Source organism: Varroa jacobsoni, unplaced genomic scaffold (genome assembly GCF_002532875.2).
Source record: "Varroa jacobsoni isolate VJ856 unplaced genomic scaffold, vjacob_1.0 scaffold_979, whole genome shotgun sequence".
In the NCBI taxonomy this organism is placed as follows: Eukaryota; Metazoa; Arthropoda; class Arachnida; order Mesostigmata; family Varroidae; genus Varroa; species Varroa jacobsoni.
Window position 1 is genome coordinate 17,794 of NW_019213881.1, and position 22,017 is coordinate 39,810.

The following is a 22,017-nucleotide window of genomic DNA, read 5'->3' on the forward strand; positions in this document are numbered from 1 at the left end:
TATAAACTACTTCGTTTGCGTTAAGCATGTAGGGACCAGTGCGCACCAATAGGGAGTGTCCAGCAACACAGGATCAACTCGTAAAATAGCATAAAAAAAGCTGATCATCAGAGATTGCATATAGTAGATCAAAATTTCTCGGGCTGTCAGGCCGTCTACACATACAACAGAAGTAACAGTGGCAGTTATTTAAGTATATTACACAAATAGCGGGTCATCATACTCTTTACTGAGTAAACTATGATTCAATAAAATATGCAGACGGCTCTTCAGGTGTTGTATATGCAACGCTTGTGAATACTTCGTATTGGTAAAGGCAACCGGCGGGCTATAAGGGGAAAAACAAAAAGGGATACATTTTTTTTAAAGGTGCTTGGCAATTTCTGCAGTATAAACAAGTATTTTAGATCCGATTGGTCGTTCGAATGATAGTAAGACAATATTTATAGGTATGCTTGAACTATAGATACCATCCTTAAAAATTTTCTCGAGCATTGTTGAAAATTACTATTTTTCATCATTTCTTTAAAGAAAAGTCGAGTCACGATTATTAAATATCCTTATTATTAAAAAAAAATAGAGACATTTTATTCTAATACATTAGCGCACATGGTTTAATATATAATATGGGATAATAATGGATTTTATAAATTTGGCTTATCAAAATCATGCAGACGATTTCTAAAGAATGTAATGAAAATTTCCACCAACACGTTCATCTGAGATTTTCGAAATTATATCATATCGAACTTCTATAAATATTTCTCCAAATAACAAAAGACAATCTTACATTACAACAAAAGCAATCTTAGATCCGGCATAGCGACTCTCGCGTATTTTGCTTATTTTGACCTATTAACAGAATAACAAAACTTCCTGCGAAGTATAGAATAGGATTTATACACTAATTAGAAGTAAAATGTGCAATAAATTACGATTGACTCAAATTTATATAATGAATAACAATAATAATATAATTAACTATTATTATTATTATCTATTCATAGAAGCAACGATACTCATATATAATTTTTTAAATTGAATTTTTCCTGTATATTGTTATCAACGTCCGCACCTTAACATAGCTCAAAAAAACAAGCAGCTGATTATAGGGCGTAAACAGTATAATTTTATTGAAGAAAATACGATAACAAAATATGTGAAGATGGGGGAAAAACGAGTCGCGGTCTGGGACTCCATTCGATTTTACCAGTATCACCGGCGCTGCTTATATGTACCAAATATTGAAGTCTTAAATAATAATGTGTATGTATTTATGTTGTGTCTTTTATCATACAGTTGTGCCGTTCATCTCTTTCTCTTGGTTGCTTGATTTCTCTCGCTGAGTAGACTCCCTCTCACTTCAAGGTTGCTAAAGCGTCTGCTTCAGCGCCTGGTTCCCGTAATGGCAACGCCCATCTCAGAAATGCGCTAGATTTCGTACGCAGAAAATGCGGACTGCGTACGCAAAAAGAGGCTAAGCAAACCCATCCAAAAGAATAGGACCAATTCTGTCCTGGCCAATGCCGCAGTCGCATGTTCCATCGAACCTGTATTCTGTCCCCACTCTTAACTTTCATATCGAAGTCACTCAAAGCAAATTTCCATCGCTTTTGCCATCTCGTTTTTCTCCAATTATCTGTACGTTGTTAACCACTTATTTAACCATATCCGCTGGTACTTCCTACTTACCGCTTTAATGTGTAACCATACATGGTTGCGTGTATATGCACGTTTCTTCCTTTGTTTCTATACCGTCCTGCAGACGATCAGCCACAGCTTGAACCCATTTACCCTTCAGCCTTTGCCCCCCGACTGGTTGGCCCCGGTTGGTTGCCAGCTCGGACGGCGCGCGTAAACACTGTCTAATAGGAATAAAGTGAAATATCAGAACGATGATACCAATCGCATAATTTCGCATTCTGAGTTGTCCGAAAAAAGGTTCCGCAGTTATGAGCGGTTATATGCATTGTGCTGTCCCTTGTTAAATATCAATACCAACGCCAATGTATTCCACGTGATATTTTTTACGGGACGCCATGACTGTTATCGTTGGTCTCGCTGTTGGCAGATGCTGAGATAGGAGTTTTGCAGCTGCTGCGGCGACGGCAGCAGCAGCAGTAGTAACAAAAACAACCATGACAGCACCAATGAATTGCTACAGCAGCGAAATCGATTAGACAAAAAAATAAATAGATCACTCGCCCTCGATTACTCTATTGTTATTATTGGCTACTTTTGTGTGTATGTATGTTGGGGTAAGGTTATGTAATAAATGTTACCACGGCTTGAAAGCGGATCGCGTTTTATTGTGGTGGTGGAGCTGTTGCCAGTCCGGCTTGACTGGCAGAAGATGACGTCGTTCATGTGTGTAATGTTTAAATCATGATATTGATCTTTATCTACTGTTCTGTTGTTGCTGGTGTATCATCATGATGATAATGCTAAGAATGATCGTCGTTTGATGTCTTTTACGTAGTTTTATGCATGTGTGTTTATACAACCATACAAATTTATCGGTCTGTAAGTTCATACGGGTCTCGCACAAACGCCGCTCTCTGTACTGGCTAGAACAGCACAGAGTTCTGCTTAGACACCCTGTTCACTGCGTATTTGGCAAGCTTTCAGCACTTTTCTAATTTGATGATACCACAATGGTACCTGCGTGGTAAGGAAATAATGACTCCTTGGCGTGCAGTAGGAGACCTACTCCACAGCTATGCAATTAACGCCTACCAACCAATTGCTATAATACCGTCATCATAGCTACTCATAATGGTCTTATGCATCTCGTAGATTTGGCAGTAGAATAGGCGTAGTACATGTAATGGCAATATGATAATATTAATAAAAAAATACTTACTACACTTTTAATTTACGACTCGATTCGATTGGCTAGCTCGTCGGTCGGTGCGTATGTCACCCCAGGTACGGGAAAGCGTGCTCCCACGCTCGGAAGTTTTGCGTAGAGTTTCTATATGTATCATCTATTCACAAGCTTTGTCTAAGGATCTGTACAGAAAAAGCGAAGCGTGATGCATTACTATGAATAGTTACCAACCTCTCATTTCATATACATGTCACGTTTAGCCAATCACAATCAATCAATCATCGATCTCATCCCACAAACATCGCGTGCAATTGTGGCACAGTGCCTACGTCCGAGTTTGCCCTAACCTCATCTAAACAATGAACGTCAATTGTGTTATTTATAGTTGCACATCGACGACCAGATTTTTAACCACCGGAAATGATCGCATACGGCATCCGCTCTGCTAGACAACTGCACAGGTGCACGCCACTGGCGACTTCTCAAAATGCCATATGCATTTCGTTATATCGTTTACATGTTATTGTCTTATTTTTATTTGTTTCAAGAATTTAATTTCATTGTCTACTACTTGTTGTCTTCGGTACCAAGAAGTTACACAAAGGGTCTTACTACTTGCAGCACTGTGCTGTCTCCGCTAAGGCCAGCACTTCCAGCGTCTTTTAGCTGCTTTGCCACAATTGGCAAACGAGCACATCGTCATTAAATGTCTTCCTTCGCAATCCTTCGAGCTCCATACTTTTTCGCGCAGCTGCCGTCTTGGTTCGGTCGAGAATCGCGCTCGATCGCCTTACCACAGTCGACGAGCCCGTCGTAGGTGTCAATGACGCTGAGGGTGTCGAACCGCTTTTAACGGGCTTCTTCATCGACCGCTCAGGCAATGAGCTCCGTTTGTTTATCGGAGTCCCCTTGTTCTCCTGTAAGTGATGATGGTGATTCTGAGTGCTGGACGGGGACAAGATAAGCGATCGTCGATGGTGCTGGTATGGCTGTTGCTGGTGGCACCCATGAATCTCACAATCGGCTCGACTTAACGAGTTGACCGCGCGCAGCGGGACGGCACAAGATTTGAGAGCACTGGATACAGTCGGGGACAACAGACTCGGGCGAAAAGTTGTCGACGCCTTGTGGGCATGGGCAGAATTGTTAGTCGAAGAACTCGCGGTGCTCGTGAGCACATGCGTTGATGAACTATGGTTGTGGCTTGCGCTGATGTTGTTGTACTGGCTATGGCTGCTAGTAGCGGTACTATTTGAACCGGAGGATGTCTTGGACTGTTTAGGAGTGGATGTAGGTTGGGGCCGTTTTAAGGAGGAAGAAGGAATTCGCCGGGGTAAGGCGCTAAGAGCGTGTGACGACGAAGGAGACGCTGCGGAGGTTAAGGTCGCCCTTCGACCGTACGTCGTCAACGTCCCACTTTGGGACTGAGCTTGATGTTGATGCTGTTGGGTGCTGTTGCCGTTGGCAGCACTGTTGTTGTTTAATTTAAAACAACTAGAGTGATGTGAGGAGAGGGGGCTCGATAGAGACTTGCTAGGCGTCAACGGGGTCTTGCTAGAGAGCACCGTTCGGACGGGACTGACCGACGTACTTCGGGTTAACGGTCTCATCGAGGGTAGCCTGGACGCGCATGGAAGAGCAACGCTACGACGTAGCGTTGGAGAGACCTGTGGAGAAAGTGATGACGAGTAATCAATTGGAGAGGGCTGGAACGCCCTGCCGCCAGACGATGCCAGAACAAATCCGGATGATCCGACACTTTTCGGAACAACGAGAGGAGGAGGAAGTGACGCCTTTCTTGGCTTCGGAACGTCCTTCAATGGTCGGGCTTCGCACTCTTTGTCCTTCTTGGCAGGAACAGGTGAATCCGATGAAGATGAAGATGTCGATGATTGCAACGAGGGGAGCTCCTCTTCCGGCGCTGGGGAAGCGCTATCAGGAACGGAGACTCTGCAATGAATGGCGAACAAACAGCATATATACGGTATTAGAAAAAACAAGACTACAATTATTCTTTGACAAAGATAAATTTAGGTTTAGTGCAATGTTTTGACATGCAGCGACAATAGCGGCGCATATGTGATTAAATAATTAGTAATGCAAGCAAGTGAAAATGCGTTTCAAACTATATCGCAGATACAACATGAGGGCAATGGGATTTCGACCCAAAAGCGGTAAACTGATAAATCCATCGACAATCAATAATTTCATACGGCAATTCAGTACACGGCACTCGTCTCACGCGAGATTTACCTCTGGACGAGAGCTCATCGGGTTTTGACATGAAGTTTGTTCAAACCTTCTTAACTTCTGTACGTTGGTAGCAGACTGTCTTCTTCAAACCACTGCTGGAACTCGTAAACGAGTACTCCTTGAACGGTTCATTGATGCTGTTTTTCTCTATGATTTTTTCGGCAGTGCAGGTCCTCATTTCTTCCGAGGCGGCATTCGTCAAGTGTTTTGTAAGATTGATCTGTTCAGATGATAACGACGCTAAATCGGTTTGTCTGGATGTTGTACAAGCACCGACCACCGGAGTTCCTATGCCATTGTCAGGTTCGTCGTAACGCACGTTTTTGATCTTTTCTTCCCATTCGTCTAACTTGTTAAGTAACCGATTTAATTTAGCGCCGCTTGTTCGTTTAGCTTTTTCAAAGCTTGAGACAGCCTTATTTGCAGCCATTACGTCGACGTTTACCGGAATAATGTTGTCAACGCTGTCTGTTGCATTGGCTTTATCTCGAAATCGGTCAAAGGACGCGTCGTCACTGCTAAAGCCCTTTTGAACCGAGCATTTACTTGGCTGTGTTTCGAAGCTGTCTCCGTAGTGAAACGAGTTCAGGCCTGATGAATCATTGTATCCAGCCCGCTTAAAGATAGGAAGACCGTCACCTAAATCGGTGCCCATGATTCTATCAATAAGGTCATTGTCGTCTGCGGTGAACAACCCTTCGCCAGCGTGCTTAAAGCCGACGGCCATTTTTTTAAGCGCGTTGAGGCGGCGACGCTGAATTGTTTCCTCGAATATCTCATCCTTTACCGGAATTTTTGGTAATCGACTGAGAATTGAAATCTCATCTTGGTACTGCCATATGCTTTCAGGGTCAACAATGATATCTTCCTCCACTTCGCGCGACGCGAAGGTTCGCCGGAGATCGCCATTGAGCCTGCTAGTACGATTTTGCAGAACTGAAGAGCTTTCCTGATATTGCCAAACATTGAGATCGGGCTCACATTCAGAACTCTCGAATTCCTGTTGCTTGAAGGATCCCATTTCAGTTGATTTGTCGTAAATACAATGGGCTGTTCTCAAGGAAGCGCTTGCGATAGGTGCTTCTTCCTGTAATTTTTGTGTTGGACGAGGTGTCCCATCGAAGCGGGATAATCTATCGTAGAAAGGACAGCGGCCCTTTAGCTCACCAGATAAAAGAGGCACATCCTTTTCATATTGCCAACTAGTGTCATTTTTAACCACTGCATCGTATTTGCGCAGATTCACTTTTTCTAAATCTCTTTTCCTTAGACCCAATTCGTCGCGGTTTCTAAACGGAAAGTCTATCATGAAACGGCCGATGAGGTCACCATGCCTCAGCTGGAAGTTTTCAAATAAGTCATTTGTTTCTCGGAAAAACATTGGCTCATTCCGATTGGTAAATTCTGTCTTAAAGAAATGAGAATGGGATAACGGAGAGCCAATGTCCATGAACTTGGCCGCCCGCTGATTGATACGGTCAAACACAGACAGTTGTGGACTTCGTGGTCTATGGTGCTCTCTGTGGGCTCCTTTTTCGTTGACCTTTTGGACTTTTTCTGAAGTGACGTTTTCCGTATTACATCGTCCATCGCCTTGGGTTTCATCCAAATCGTGTCCTTTCTTACAGCCATTTTCAGCTTTGTTCTTACTGTTTGCCATACTTTTGGCGCCATTATTATTATTGAAGGCTTTGTCTACAGCTTCGGATGAGTTGTTCAGATCGTTGTTGGATTCTTCAACGACTGCTTTCTCTTCTCTTAAGACGGTTCCCTTCATTTTTCGGTGACCATTTGATGCTTCACTACAACATTCTTTCTCCATTGTTTTCTTAACAAGTTCATCATCAAACACTAAACCAATATTTGCGGCAACTTCTGGCTGGGGTGATTTGACCGTATCCAATTGCACCTCATCATCATCAAAGCTTTTCGATGTTGCTACATCGTTTCTCCTCTCAAATTCGTTCTGATGAAGACAAGTGTTCCCTGATGACTTTAAGGCAGGCGTCTTTGGTCGGACACTCTGCATTGTCACGCATTCGGGCGTCGCAACGACCTTGTGCTGTTCAATAACGGTATTTTGCTGATTATCATGCCCAAATAAATCGGACTGCGACTTGCCTCTATCCTGCTTAGATAAATTGGATTGGCTTTTGCTCTTAGATTTATTCTTCTTACTGGACCTTCCTTTGCCAACACTTGACCGACGTAAATCCGTAGCAGAGACACTTTTTGACGTCGTTGTGCTGCTCACAGATCCCGAAGAAGCAATCGAGTGCCTTTCTTGTTCCTTTATCGCTAATCTACTTAGTAGTACCTTGCGATTTTTGTGCAGAGCATAAATATTGCTCTGTGACGCTGAAGGACTCTGAAGAACGTCCTCAGAATCGGTAACGATTGGCGTGGCCGAGTGGTCCTCAAGCTCGGCCTGACTTTCAGGATCGTCCGTTACATCGGTTATCTGCACAGGCGCATCTTCATCGGCGTCTGAATCAGGTTCCGATTGGGATTCGCAGGATTCACTGCTGATTTCGTCACAGACGCGTCCATTTGCGGCGTATTGGCGCAGGGTGGTTTAGGGATATTTATATTGGATTGGATAGGATAAATAGGGTGAGGATTTTTTAGAGCAAGATCGAAGATTAAAAAAATCGGGCAGTCGGAACGTCATAATTAGATTAGACAGGTCAAATGGACGGGGTTACAGAAGTCAGAGGCAGAAGAAAAAAGAACATAGATAGGTCAGAACGAGAGACTGTAAATTATCTCAGAGTGACATAACTAGGAGAAATGAAAAGCGATAATTTATTATAGGGTGAAACTTGAAGTATTTCACTATTGTCAGTACTGGTCTTTTACTAAGAAGCCTCTCATTGCATTCTATTCGACCTATAACCCTCTAAATAAAACACACGATTGATTTAATTTCTCTCATTCAATATCAGTTGTAACCATAATCACTGTGTTATTGAAAGATGGTCTCCGAACCATTTTGTCTTGCATTTATTCGCAGATAAGGTTATCGAAGTCTCCACATTGGTCGACTTCTATCCCGTCCGATATGACGAGTAAGAACCGAGACAAAATAGGACATCCTGTATTTTACAAGTAACTAATACGTTCTTTCCAACAACCGTGTCTACTTTTAATTTTTTTCTTAGGATCTTAATTCCAACGTACCTTTCTTCCCCGCTGCTCTCATGAATCTGAACGAGCTGCTCAGATGTTTCGCCATGCTGCAGCTGGACACCGATTGTTGAGTCGGCTGGATTATTTGGCACAACATCATCATGACCAGCCACCGCAACGACATTTGGCGTTTCAACCTCATTCACGATGGCGCGCTTGGCCATGACTGGCGAACTACCCCGAGTCTGTTTCGCTTCGACGACGCCGTTACGGCTCTGGCTTCTCCTGCTATTATTGTCTGAATTCATGTTTATAGTGTCACTGCTGCTATCTTCGTTCACGATTTGTTGCTTAGACTGTGGCTGCTGATGTTGAAGTCCTCGCTGATCCTCCATAATAATTTCAGCATCACTCTCTTCACAACTACCTATAGATGAACTCGACGGTGTTTCGCACTGAACGACGGCGGCACCCCCACGCAGACGTTCGACCGCCTCCTGATCCTCTCGTGGATTGGGTGACTGTTCGCTGTCGACCACTAAACCGTAGCTAGCTATACCGTTAGTGATTTTGTTAGAGTTTTTGCCGTTTGAATGAATGTTATTATTATTAACATTATTGCTGTTGGCGACCAGATGGCTAGTGTTATCATTTGTAACTCCGATAACCGCGGTAATTGCCAAGAATGAGGGACACGGCGAAGGCTGAGTTAGCCAGGGGTGCTTCAGGACCTCACCGATATTCAGTCGTTTTCTGGACAACAAAGAAATTGACATAACAAAATGGTCTGGGAGTTAACAGTATTAATAGTATTCTATGAGTAAAACGTTCTAAATGGAGCTCAGGTATAATTCAGGGAATAGTTACCTACAAGAGGCTATTGTTTCATTGCGATTGTGACGATTTGTGCGAAATGCAACAAAAAACAGATCAAACCTATAAGTTAATACGAACAAATATACTATAACAAATTTACTTGTTATTAATTACAAAGATTTCTAACTTGTCAGGATTATATACTGCGATGGACATAAAAACAAAAGAAATTAAGCGAAACCAACTTGGGATCCTTGACAACGAGCTGTGTAATAAAATGAATAGCTTCCGAAGTTACATCCTTGAAAAGATCCTGGGGAAAGTCGAGTTCTCCGAGAGTGATGTTGCAGTATGTGTCTTGTTTTGTATCACCGCCAAACGGAGTATGGCCAGTAAGGAGAACATATGTTAAAATTCCCAAACTCCTGTAAATGAAAAGCGAAATGTAGGTAATTAACATTCAGTGATCTAGATATAATTAATTTTTTAAAATATCTAAGAAATAATTTTGCTAACCAAGTATAAGCTTGAAACCATTGTCACATTACTCATTTGATTAGCAGCTAGTTTGCCGTACACAATACCAAATTCTGTTGTAATAATACAATAACTCGTTTTATAATTAGATTTAATAGTTTAATACGTTGGACTTGATAAAAAAATACATTTTAACTATATATAAATATCTAAAGGCAGCTTTGATAAACGTACCACATGTCCGTGGAAAGCGATATCGGTTCATATTGTAAAACTTCAGGAGCTGTAAAGAAGTAAACAAAAAATAGAAATATACAACAGATATTTAATGGATATAGACTTGAAAAGGACACCAAATAGGTCATAGGCTTGTTGTTGAAATGCGAGTATAGGAAGAACGATATATTTGTCCAACACATATAATGCAGAAAACACATTTGGCCTGTTACCCAAATCAAATTGGCATTTTAGTCTGAGACAGGGCATACTAATTGAGTCAAAAAAAATTAGTTATTTTTCGGTATGACAGATAAAACACTACAAATGATTTTAGAAATACGATTAATACAAACGTAGCTTGTCCGAATGATATTATTAGAGGAGACTGTTGTTCATACAACCTGGGCAATCCACCATCTGTGTTTCTAAGCACGATACGTGTCTAGCAGCAGGATACATACCGATATAATCAGGCGTTCCGGCAATCTCGTGTATTTCTTCACCAGGAAGAATGAGGCGAGAAATACCAAAATCGCAAAGCTTAGCATCAACTTGCGGCCAAGCCGCTGACAGTAGTAGGTTTGCCGGTTTTATATCGAGGTGAGCAATATGTTGCGAATGAAGAAATGCCAAACCTTCGGCGATTTGCAGTAAAAGCTGCCTCACGCTACATTCCGGCAAGCAGTCCTCGGCATCCAGGACGTGTTGAAGTTCACCTCCGGCAGCCCTGCAGTGAATAGTGTAAAAATAGATTATATATAGTAATAGTGATGTGCTTTATGAGGGGTAAATACAATTCGTGTCGTACTGGGAAAGCGACGCTTCGTAACTCAATAACGGACCTTATAACAGTTTTTTACGCGCGCAACTCAAGAAACAGGTATAGTTCTTTTTAACCGTATAGCAAGATTAAAGACGTTTGCAGTTGGTCATTCAACTTCAAAAACAAAAGTGCTTTTTGTGCTTTAAAAATGAAACTTTTTGAGAAAATAAAATGAAAAAAGGTTCTACCCCGTGTGCAGAGGAAATGTATTTGCCAAATGAAAAAAAAAAAGTTTCGGCCTACATTTTTATTTACAATGACACGGGGAATCACATCGGAAACTCTACAACAATATTTTTCTGCAGCGCCTATTTGCAGGTGATCACAATAGTAGAACCTGAAATGAGGCTTTGATTGAGGCCGAAGACTGAGCAGAGCCTGTAGACGAAAATCAAACAAGTGAAATAAGTTCAAAATAGCATTGCTTAACCGAGTTCCCAACTCGAAAAAATACGCCCCTAACGAGAACAGCAGCTGTACGACAAATACTTGAATTTGACAAATGTGTTACAAGTTTACCACTTGAAAACTTGCGTTTTACTTCATAACGCGCCAGCTGCAAGTTCGACGTTGTACGACACAGATGCGCTAATTAACTGCAATCGATTTCTTCGCGAAAACAGTCACTACGGCGGAAGAGTAAGCCTTCACGATAACACTCGTATACCAATGCGTATCAAAGTATAATTCACCATCATATATCGTCACCAAGAAACACGCATCTTGTTCTAACCAGAGATACTCCGGTAAAACTATTACCTAGGAATGGCTTTACTTAACGAGTTTCTACAGCTGTAACGTTTCAAGTAACGTTTCTGACTGTTTTACGGGAATAGAAATCGCGACTAACCTGAAGCTGCGGCCGGCAGCGTTTGGACAGGAGTAAGTAACGAAAAACTCTGCGTTACGCTACTACGAAATGCTGAAATTTTCGCGGATGTCTTTCACCGACTAGTCAATCGCTAATATAAGCCCTGGACACACTGGGTTCAGTGTTTCAAATGAGCACAGGCACACACGAAGACACAATGGTGGTACAGAGATAGTGATGCCATCTATCGTCTTTTTTCTACAGAAGACATCTACGCCCGATGGGCAAACTACCTGACGAACCGGCCCCTGGGCAACGACGCCCAGATGAGCCAAAACTGACTCAGCTCAACGGAACATTTGATTCGAGTAAGCAAAAAAGCGATTTCAACGAAAGTGGCCAGGCAACGAATAGACGCGTTCACAGCACACGATATATACTTACACACACGTACCCATGACAACACAAGGTCAGACACGTAAAGACAATGTATCAAGAGTATATGATTCGCCGTGCGCATTACAAGCGGCTGCGGTGTTTGCTGACCGTTTAAGTTGACCTGTCTTAAAGGGACTGTCAGACAGGTAGGTAAATAGCCTTGAAAACAATAATTGAATGTCTCGTAATATATATAGCTTTGATAGAAATTTGAATCCGCTTGCTTGTCGCGAGAATAGAAAAGCTGAAAGATTAGATGGCAACGATTTACCTTTCGTAAGTAAAACTTGCCCTGGGATAAGCACGGCGGATAATCATATACTATAATTGCCTGTAACGTATGCGTATGTCAAGTGAGGAATTCAGAGTTGATCTTGACCCTTGAAAATCCTTATTTTCAAATCTCAGTAGTAGATATTGAATATAGTGGTGGAAGTCAATGATACGCTGCGGCGCTTCGTGACGCAGTAGCACATTAATTGTAGAATGACGATGCAATAAACGGTTGCAGCGTACTGAGCGACGTGTTTACGCGCTCTTAGGCAACGACGCAGATATACAACATACGAACAACCTCAGATCGATAGAGCGTCAGAGGGAAAGGATAAACCGAAATGGCTATTCGCTGAAAATAGTCGCAACAATTAAGTCATTCGAGTAGGCCATTCAGTGCAGAGTCTCTACTTACCCGCTCATAGTCGGCAAGCCAACAGGGCAGTAGGTGTCCACAATTGTCCTTTTTTCAGCTAAATAGGAATATTCCCGATAGCAGTAATAATATGTTTGTGGTAAAATATTTAAGCAGCTGTTGTTTTACGCTACCCAAAGATTTTAATTAATGTGAAACCGACATAGAAGTGGAAGGGCAAAGACCGCAAAACCTATTAACCTTCCTACTGGCCAGGCACTAAAAACGTCTTGGTAGTCCTAACAATTATCGTTCTATTTGAAACAAACAGCGCTTCGGTACTAGACATCACCCGGTTGAGACTGATAAACTAGAGATCGTATGAGAAATTGGTGAGAGCTGTATGTAATCTATATATGTAGACGGGGTACTATCATCACAATAGAGTAATGGCAACGCGCTCGCCTGCTGACCGGAAGACACTTAGTAGTCTAGTTTCTAATCTGGGCGTAGACATATTTGGATTTGAATAGTAACAAAAGCTGTAAAGATAGTCATTACTTCTTCTGCTTGACCTCTTCAAATGGCTTATATTAAGCCACCAAGCTTAACTGATTCCTGAAGCAGTGCTACACAAGGATACCGAGGTGGTCATCAGTTACGAAAAAGCATTAGGTTATAATTGAGCCTTCAGTCTGTTCATACTAATTCTCTTCCTTGAAAACTCCCCGAAGCAATGCTAAACAACAGAACCGAAACCTGTCATAAAAGTAGCACCTGAGAGTCAATTCAAGAGTGTCAAGTGAGGTTAGTTCTCACTTAACTTTTAGTACTAATAAGGAAGGCAACAAACATAGGTTAATAATTTCTATTATACTAAGCTCGCTAACTTAACGGATAAGGTCCGCTGAGAATCTTCGCCATCAAAGAAAAACGTGATCGTTGTCTTACACGCTCAACTTACATCTCAAGAACGAGTATAACTTCAGTGGGCGTTTCAAAGATCTCTTTGAGGGAGATGATCCTTTTACAACTATCTGCCAACGCAAGTACGAGCGCTTCATGTATCAACTCGTGCCGCACATCTTCTGCCCTTCGACGTTTTCGAAGATATTTCGCTGCGAAATCGCGGCCAGACTCGATATGACGACAGCGACGGACCGTAGCGAATTTTCCCCTGAAAAAAAGCAGACAGATCGCAATAATGACAGGTTGTCTCATTAAACATATGTTAAAGCTAGTCACAGTATTGACACGGCTGGAAGTTTGTAAAGTATACGACCAATTCAACAATTCACGTTAATATTTCTAATGGACTTTCTACTGCACGACGAAAACGCGTCATTTTAACAGTGTTTTCAGATATTAATGGCTCCGAACAGTTAATTCGTCTGGTGAGCATACTGATATGAACCACTTTCGAGTTTTAGATCCAGTATAACCATGAAGTGTTATTTCAGACAGCTCGCCTTCAATACGGACCTAAGTGTGAGTGTACTTTTTTTTCTGAAGGCAGGAGACTCATTGTGCTCGATTAACCTTAGGCGGCAAAGGCCCCAGTGGACTATACTAAATACACTGAAGCCTCCAGGGTGGAGAGTTCTGAGAGATCCTACAAAGTACAATATAGCCAAATCTGTCGTTTCCCAAATTAAAATTGTGTGTGACTTAAATTCATTATGAAAATGTTCACTTAGTTACTCTGTAGCCTATCTTTAGTAAACCTTTTTATGAGAAATAAAAAAAAATTATAGCTACAAAGTGGTTTCTGACATACACTGATATCGCAGGGAGTCCACTTTGGCATCAGAATCCCAGTCCAATTGGTTTTGTCGTAAACTGAAGAACTAAAGTTGTCGTAAAAAGAAGAAGCGATGTTCCAGAATTTGACTTGTATATTACCGCCCCGCTAGACTCCGAACGTAATTGCGCGCTTAATTGCATTCACAAATGCATAGCAGGCGGGCAAAGCGCAAAAATAGAAGCCGCGTGACGTCCACCGTACGCAAAGTGATCCCCTGTTTGGGCTCTCCCAATTAATACAAATCTCCAGGTCGCACCCAGCAAACGAGATCAGATCAATGATATAGATAAGAACAACCAGCCGCCGGCGATTTGGTGATAACATTTCTAGCTCTTCACCTACGTCAGCACGTCCTCATAATGATAACGACGCATGTAATTTAACCGTGGGACGCCCTGAAATCGTGACGCCGCCGACGTCTCGTTAAAACGCAATGGTGTCGTTAAACAAACGAAGAACAAAAACAACAGCAACAACTAGCAATCAAAAAAATATACGTGAAATCATATGACCACATCCATACATTATATAGTTCACACAGATAGAAATTATAGATAGATACAAGTGATAAGAATGAGAAACATTATCAGATCAAGGCAGCAGTTCCAACTATACCGTCTGCTTCAGCAGTTAATGGAGGATGATAGTTCCAAACGAAGAAAGATCGCGACATATCGACAGATAAACGGATGATTCGATTCTGGCAAAACAAACTAACGCAGCTGAACAATCTAAGCCACTCCACAATCAGCGATAACTGTATGTAGAGTTTACGTGGTACTTCAGCGTTAGCGCGTATATATATATATATATACATATATATATATAGAGAGAGAGAGAGAGAAAGAGAGAGAAAGAGAAGGCAACGACGGCAAAAAAAAAAGTGGCAATCGGCGATGGTTTCGCGCACCCACGCGATTTTCATTCGTGTCGCCGACGGATACGTACACAGCACTCCATAGACGAAACGAGCTTGGAGCCAGGACGGCTGCAGTTCCTCTCGATTCAAATTTCTAGCGCACCCATTTGTAGGGTGGCAGAAATTGGCATTTACTGGGTGACCTAACGCATTATTCTTACTTGTGTCTAATGGTCGATTTATACAATCATAATAATGTGTATAAGAGCACTGATAATGAAGATAATTATGTCAACATAATGCCAATAATAGTACTACTGGTGCCACTGCTATGATAGAAACTTCGACAGCGGTAATGCTAGAGACTAATTTTTTGACCCAAAGGAAGCTGCGACGGTGACCACCACGAAACTGTTACAGAACCGACAAATTTCTCGTGACCCAAATGTGGCTGTCGTTGGATGAATGCTGAGTGTTGAAGACGCCACGTTGGATATCGCAGTGACTGTCAACAACAATAAGGCCACAGATCAGTGGCCTACGTTTAGCAAGTGCATAATGTATGCAGAGGTAACTATTGCCACTGTCAGCTCTGCAGCAATGAACCCACCTAGAACCAGTGAAAACTATTACATGCGTAAAGGAGGAACGCAACGTTGATTTCCTCAAAGGCACACATTACGTCTCGATAAGCCCTGACGGTGTTTTAAGAGGCTGACAGCGCCATACATACCTACAGACCAACACAAACACACTGGGCTGTTTCCAGAACTGGAGAACAGAGTATTCTTCCTTCGAAGGGTGGGTAAGTGAAGGCGGAGTGGCAGGTTGGGAACGTACGAATGTGATACTGAATATTACGAATATACGATATTGAAACATTTTTTTTTTTTTTTATAAAAAATAGATGAATACACCGTTGGTATGAAAATGGTGACCAATTACTGATGCTATTCGCGTCAGATTACGAGCATGGTCTAAAAGAGATCGGGTTTAATTGGATAATTTTTTATTTGCATAATTGAAATGTTTGCCAGTAAGAAAATCGTATAAAAACATTGCGATAACACTGCGCGCGTAGCATGACGCATGAAGGTTCGAGTCAGTGACTGGAAGGGCGGGCCAACGAGTAAGTTTGCATTAGTCACTGACAAAAGCAAGGACCGAACAAGTTATTCACCCGCTAACCGGACAGTTTCATTAGCTCAGACAGAGCATTTTAAGTTATTTGAATTGTTTCACTGGAGAAGTAATACACAACCGCTCCTTGTACTACCACTTTTCTGTACATTAGGAATTATCGGATACCTGTGCCGTGTAGAAACTCATCCACGTTCCATCGAGCATCTGGACAATTTACGGAATACCGGAAGAATAAAAGGATAAAAAAATATATTAGAGAATAAGCAGAATTACAATCCTAACTCCCCACTTGTTTCATGCTGACGCCGGCTTTTATGCCGGTGCATAATCATATCTCTTAAATATTGACAGTTCCTTCCTCCGCGGTCGACATTAGGTCGTCACGAACTGACAAGCATAACGAGGTAGACGAAAGGGGCCTGCAGGTGAAACGCAAGAGGGATAAAGATATTTTTCGGCGATACCTGCAGACTGATAAAAGCCAAACGTCGGTTGAGATAACAACGCAAAAAGAAAACGAGATCAAAGATAAATTCCTCACTTATAAGAAATTATAATAGCACTCGGTTCCAGTTTGACAGCTTCTCGATGTTCGGGTCCATACAGCTGTTTTACTGAAAGCAAACTTGTTCCTCACCAAGAACTATAACTGCAGAATTAATAATTGGGAAGCCATATTTAATTACGGAGTAGCTTGTTTTTCCCTAGACACTTGCATACATACTTACATAATACGCACCGACGCCAGGCATAACCTCAGAGAAACCTAGCCAGTTAATGGCTAAAAAATGTCTTATCGTTGCAACGAATTGATACCCTTTATATAACGTTTTAGATTTCAGCAACGCCATGAAAACGCTTTCGACATTAGGATCTATATAGAAGAGCCATAAAAAAAACAGAAAAAATAATTAGGATCTAAAAAAAAAGAGAGAGAAACAGTAATTTTTAAGCCATTTTTCAATGCAACGTACCTCAACTGGACAAAATCAAACTTGTAATTAGAGTTCAAATCAGATTAGCGAAGACATGGGAAACATTTCTACTAAATTTATAAATACATCAATATGGCTATCGATAGTCAGCTCGTTCGCACATAGTTCGAAGATTACATTATTTTCAATAGCGAAAAAAGAAACATTTACTAAACAACACCTAATTAAAAAACTAGTTATTTGGCATTAAAGAATATTTGTTATCGACAATGCCAATGAACTCCATAGGATAGTTTACTTCTGTAAGTGCATAAGTGTCAATGTTTGTTATTCTACCGGGCAAGAAATAAAATGCACGGAATACTCAAAATGAGCGGTAGAGGGCCGTAAGCGTGCTGTAGATGAAACGGTAAGAGGCGAAAGCTCTTGCCTGTTGTATTGTTTAGTGTTCCATAGTCTAAGATACTTGAGGTTAAAACTGAGGATACCGTTTTAATAAAAATTTAAAGGTAGTCATATGTCCCAGTGCGTGGAAACCTTCCCGGCTCTATATAGAGTAAGTCCGAAGAGGAAGCTCTATGACAAAAGAAACTTTGAAAAAAAAAATTAAACGTTAGACCTATCCAATGGCTGGATTTTTTGTTTTTAGCTAAATTGGCAAAAGATCACCATCGCCACACCGCTTTATGCTTCCGTCTCTTTTCCTGCAGGCTCGACCATAACGTGATCTTTAATAGGGAATCGATAGCTAATTATTGTGGGATACGTTCGAAGTCGACTGCACTTCGTTTGGTATCTTCATGTGTAGACTAATCGAATCCTGGGCCCATGGAGCTAATGGATGGAAAAACAAGAGAGCACCTTGCATCCGAATTAGAACAGAAGTTTTCTAAAATCATTTTAACCATACCTGTAACATGTATGCATGGCAACCGATAACACTGCGTGCATCTGGACGTTCATCGAGTCCTGTGATTATATAACACGGTAGCAGGTATCATTTGAAAATCATGCAAACGGCGACCGAGTCATGTCGACAACATACAACCATTTTTTTCTGGCATCTTAATGCTGAGATTTTCTCTCACAAAACAAGTATCAATCACATGAAGACACGACTCGCTCCCAGATTAAAATTCACAACAACAGCACCCAACGACAAAGGACATCCGCTTCCGCAGCCAACCCCTGCGACGCCGGTTTTATAATGATAGAACAGGCGTTGGTCACGCGGCACGCATTTCTCCCCATATGAAAGCGTATGCTGTTAATATAATCATTATCAAATACGACATATGCAAAAAAGCGGTATCAACTATTATTCGCTATGTGGTGGCTCTTTAATGTATGTTAGAAGGTATCTGAATATGTCTGCAAAACCGTTTCACAGCTATTAATCCTGTGGCCTTGTGATAACCGAGTACCAACTTATCTAGTAGAAACAGGCAGCATAATTCTGTCTTATAAAATGACCGCATACAGTGGTCGTTATAATAATACGTTTTAAAGTAACCTCACCGCTTATTGAATACGATACTCTGCACAAGCTTCAAGTCCTGATAGCCATCTAGCATATTCCTCTGAATACAGTTTTGTTACGCAACATCAGAATTTATCAGGAATTGATCGTCATACATAGATATATATAAAATAGGATAAGGATCCTAAGCAGGGAAAGGACAGCATGGATAGCAAAGACTGTATCTGGTTTGTGTCATAGCAGCACGGCTCAGTACAAGTCAGAGGTAAGCCTCTGAATGAAAAGCTTCAAGAAGAAGAAAAACATGGACGTTTTTCTTGTCTAAATGCGTTAGCGATTTGCGCAGAAAGAGGAGGTCAAATGTGATAAGTGGTGGCAGTGTCATTTACGAATTTCCACTAAGGTTCCGTATTCTATGCACGATCTTTCTCGTCAACATACTGTAACGTATCGTGGACAATATAGCCGTGTTTCGTTTGCCCGCCTCAGTCCTGTGCACAATACTGTGTTAGACACTGAGGTGTCGAGGTCTTCTACTAGGACAATGAGGGCATTTACCCTACCGCTGTCACGAGTCACATAATGTCAGCTTTGTCTGCTAGACAGTACACTTCGTTAGTTAAATCTGATTAAAAGAAGCTCTCGTTGTTCCTGCTGGAAGACTGTTAGATTCGACGCATCAAAAAGGCCCCATGCCATCGAAGTCCACGGTAATTACGCCTACACATAAGAACAACCCGAAAAAGACGACTGAGAGATGCGCGTTACATTGTATTAGGCAAGGGTAGGTGCTTGTGGCGATGATTATTTACAATCGTCTCATCATACCGACACATTCGTGTATAGAAGACGAATGTATCGAAAAATAAGCTCCCTGTAGATTGCGAACCGAAGCCTCCATTTAAGAATATTGTATAAAGCGTATGCATGTATTAAGAGATTTTGTAGATCAATCGATTTGAATCAGTTCAGGTGACGATGCTTAGCGATTACCGCCAATCCTTGTGCGCTTTGCCAAAAACATAGGGACCAGATAGAACATTGAAACCCCTTTCACTTCAACTAAAGAAATTGACTCACTAGAAACTGGCAATACTAGTGATGGTGGAAGCTAGCGCAAACAGTGGGCCAACATCAAAAGGGCAAATTCATTCATATCTATTCAAGGTACATAAAATTATTCTAAAAAGCAAGCATCTTATGTTTTTTGTATTCTCCTTACATTAGAGACGATGCAATCATACGACATTCGTGGTGTTTTCCATACATCGTCCATTTTCCAGTTATCCATTCATAATGGTCCACACCACTGTGCATCTAAACTTCCCGCTACTTACGCAGACGTTAAGAATAACGTCTAGAACGGGAATGACTGTGAGCGGGAACGGAATCGCTGTTCGACACCATTCGAATTTCGTATCGCTAGATTCACACGATCAGCAGATTTGTACCGCACTGCCTTACGAGACGTCCATCATAGATGAGTCGAGCATGGCCGGTAAATCCAGTCGTTCGACTAGGATACTCTTATGCTGTTTCGCGTATACATTCCGTATAATAAATAATTGTATATCGAAGATTGGTCCATCAGTTCCTGGTGGTATTTCCATACCGAACTCGCATTTCTATCGCCAAAAATCGACAACCAGCCCAGCCCCGATTATTCAACGTAATATCAGATACCATCATAGCACTAGCCTCGTTTCCGTATTTCTAATAGAGAGCATTTACTGTACGTACACAAAATGAGACAAAACAGCAGCAGATTACAACAACAATAGGCGACAATGATAATATAAATAATAACCACTATTACAACTATCGATTCAAAAAAAGAAGCGTGAGACAAGCGAATGGAGATGGTAGCAATAGGGTACTTCCCTCCCGTTACGGCAACCTACACTTTATCCAGTCCTGATTGGCTACCGAAAACATTTACGCGACTTCGATGATGTATTATACGATATGGCCGAAACGTATAAGAATTCGAGCAAGCTTTCGAGTGTACGGGCACGGGAAACGATCCCAATCCCGCCTTTGCTCCACAGTTCGCCATTCCCCACAGCGATTTAGCGCTCTTCGGACGTTCTCTGTGTCCTTTTTTTTTCCGCTTGCAACCGAACACTGCCGTCTTCCTTGATCTATCGTCGAACGACGCTGCATAGTTGAACAAAGTCATCTACGTCGTTGTCACAACGAGTGCACAAACAAATACAGTGGCAAACCGATCAAAATGTCAGCCGGTCAGCAGAATATGAAAAACGTCGATAGCTGTGCGTGTTCAACACAAATTCATGTCATAAACATGAGACAAGTCTGTAAGTTTGCTAGTGCGTATATCTATCTGGAATATACGCTTATAAATAAGAATGATAATGGTGATGATGATGATGCTAATGGGTACTCAGGTCCTCGGATATTTGACCGCTCCTGCCCGCCACTGTCCCTCATTTCGATCGCGTGATACCCACAGCTCGGCGTGTTCTTGTTCTTGGCTGCCGTTGCTAATATGGTTCATATTTGCGTAGCTCTATGGAAGGAGCTTCACAGGGACAAACACAACTGAATAATCAAGTCATTGTGAGTTGTTGTTCCTTTTTGTCGCCTACCGAGTGGCCGTTGACTCGTGAGTCAGCTCGTCGTCTGCTAACTTTCGAGCCGGGCTTCGTGTCGTGCACTTGCGTTGATGAAAAGCTGCCAATGCGTGCGTACGTACGTATATCTGGTCGTTGACATTATCAGGCGGACCCCTAGGATCATTTTTTACAATAGCTATAAATGGCGATCGCTGGTTTTGCTGGCCGCCGCTTACGCTCTATATGTCTGGAAACAGCTGAGACGACGCCAAAGAGGGAAACAACAAACAGTCGAACTCTAAAAAATCGCTGTGACGCTTCCGTTGGTCCCGTAGCTGTTGTTGTTCTTGCTGTGGACAGCAGCGCCAGCAGAACAACGGACAGCTGGTTATTCGTTGGCCAAAGGTCGATACGCAGCGAAGTCATTTTCCGTACGTACCCGTAGAAAAGGAGTAGGCGAAACTGTTCGAGACGCGTGGTTATACAGTGTCGATGAAAAGCTGGAAGTTTTCTATTCTTTCCATCTAGTAAAATACGTTCATTTAAATTACGGGTTTTTGTGCTGAGAATTATCAGTTGTCTAAAGCAACAGGTGACGGCAGTGGTACCAAATTAAAACTCGAGATTTTCACTTATTTAGGTCAGTCGACATGAGGACTAGCCGGGTGCTGGGATATATTCATTTCGTTAATAACTCTTCTAAAATACATCAAGATCAAAAAAATTTATGAAATAATATGATTATTCCAGTATCAGCTCAGCGTTACGGGTTCTGTTCGTAGTGAAAAATTGCATA

The 22,017-nt window shown here is 41.8% G+C and overlaps 1 protein-coding gene across 5 annotated transcripts in view; it reads right to left on the reverse strand.

The window, feature by feature from the left end:
* Positions 1-1,106: 1,106 nt before the first annotated feature.
* Positions 1,107-22,017, reverse strand: part of LOC111265522 (uncharacterized) — a 126,324-nt gene continuing 105,413 nt past the window's right edge. The window contains exons 3-9 of one of the 5 annotated variants that reach the window (XR_015313092.1): positions 13,389-13,601; positions 10,186-10,451; positions 9,740-9,788; positions 9,274-9,453; positions 8,264-8,965; positions 3,443-4,780; positions 1,107-3,012 (exon numbers count right to left, since the gene is read on the reverse strand). Coding sequence is in view for 3 of the 5 variants with exons in the window: in XM_022842281.2 (XP_022698016.1) it covers positions 5,124-7,608; positions 8,264-8,965; positions 9,274-9,453; positions 9,740-9,788; positions 10,186-10,451; positions 13,389-13,601 (3,895 nt within the window). In the remaining 2 variants the exon portion in view is untranslated. Of the gene's footprint in view, positions 4,781-5,083; positions 7,609-8,263; positions 8,966-9,273; positions 9,454-9,739; positions 9,789-10,185; positions 10,452-13,388; positions 13,602-22,017 lie in introns of all 5 variants that reach the window. The other 4 variants (XR_002683500.2, XM_022842283.2, XM_022842281.2 and 1 more) reach the window with 4 other exon arrangements.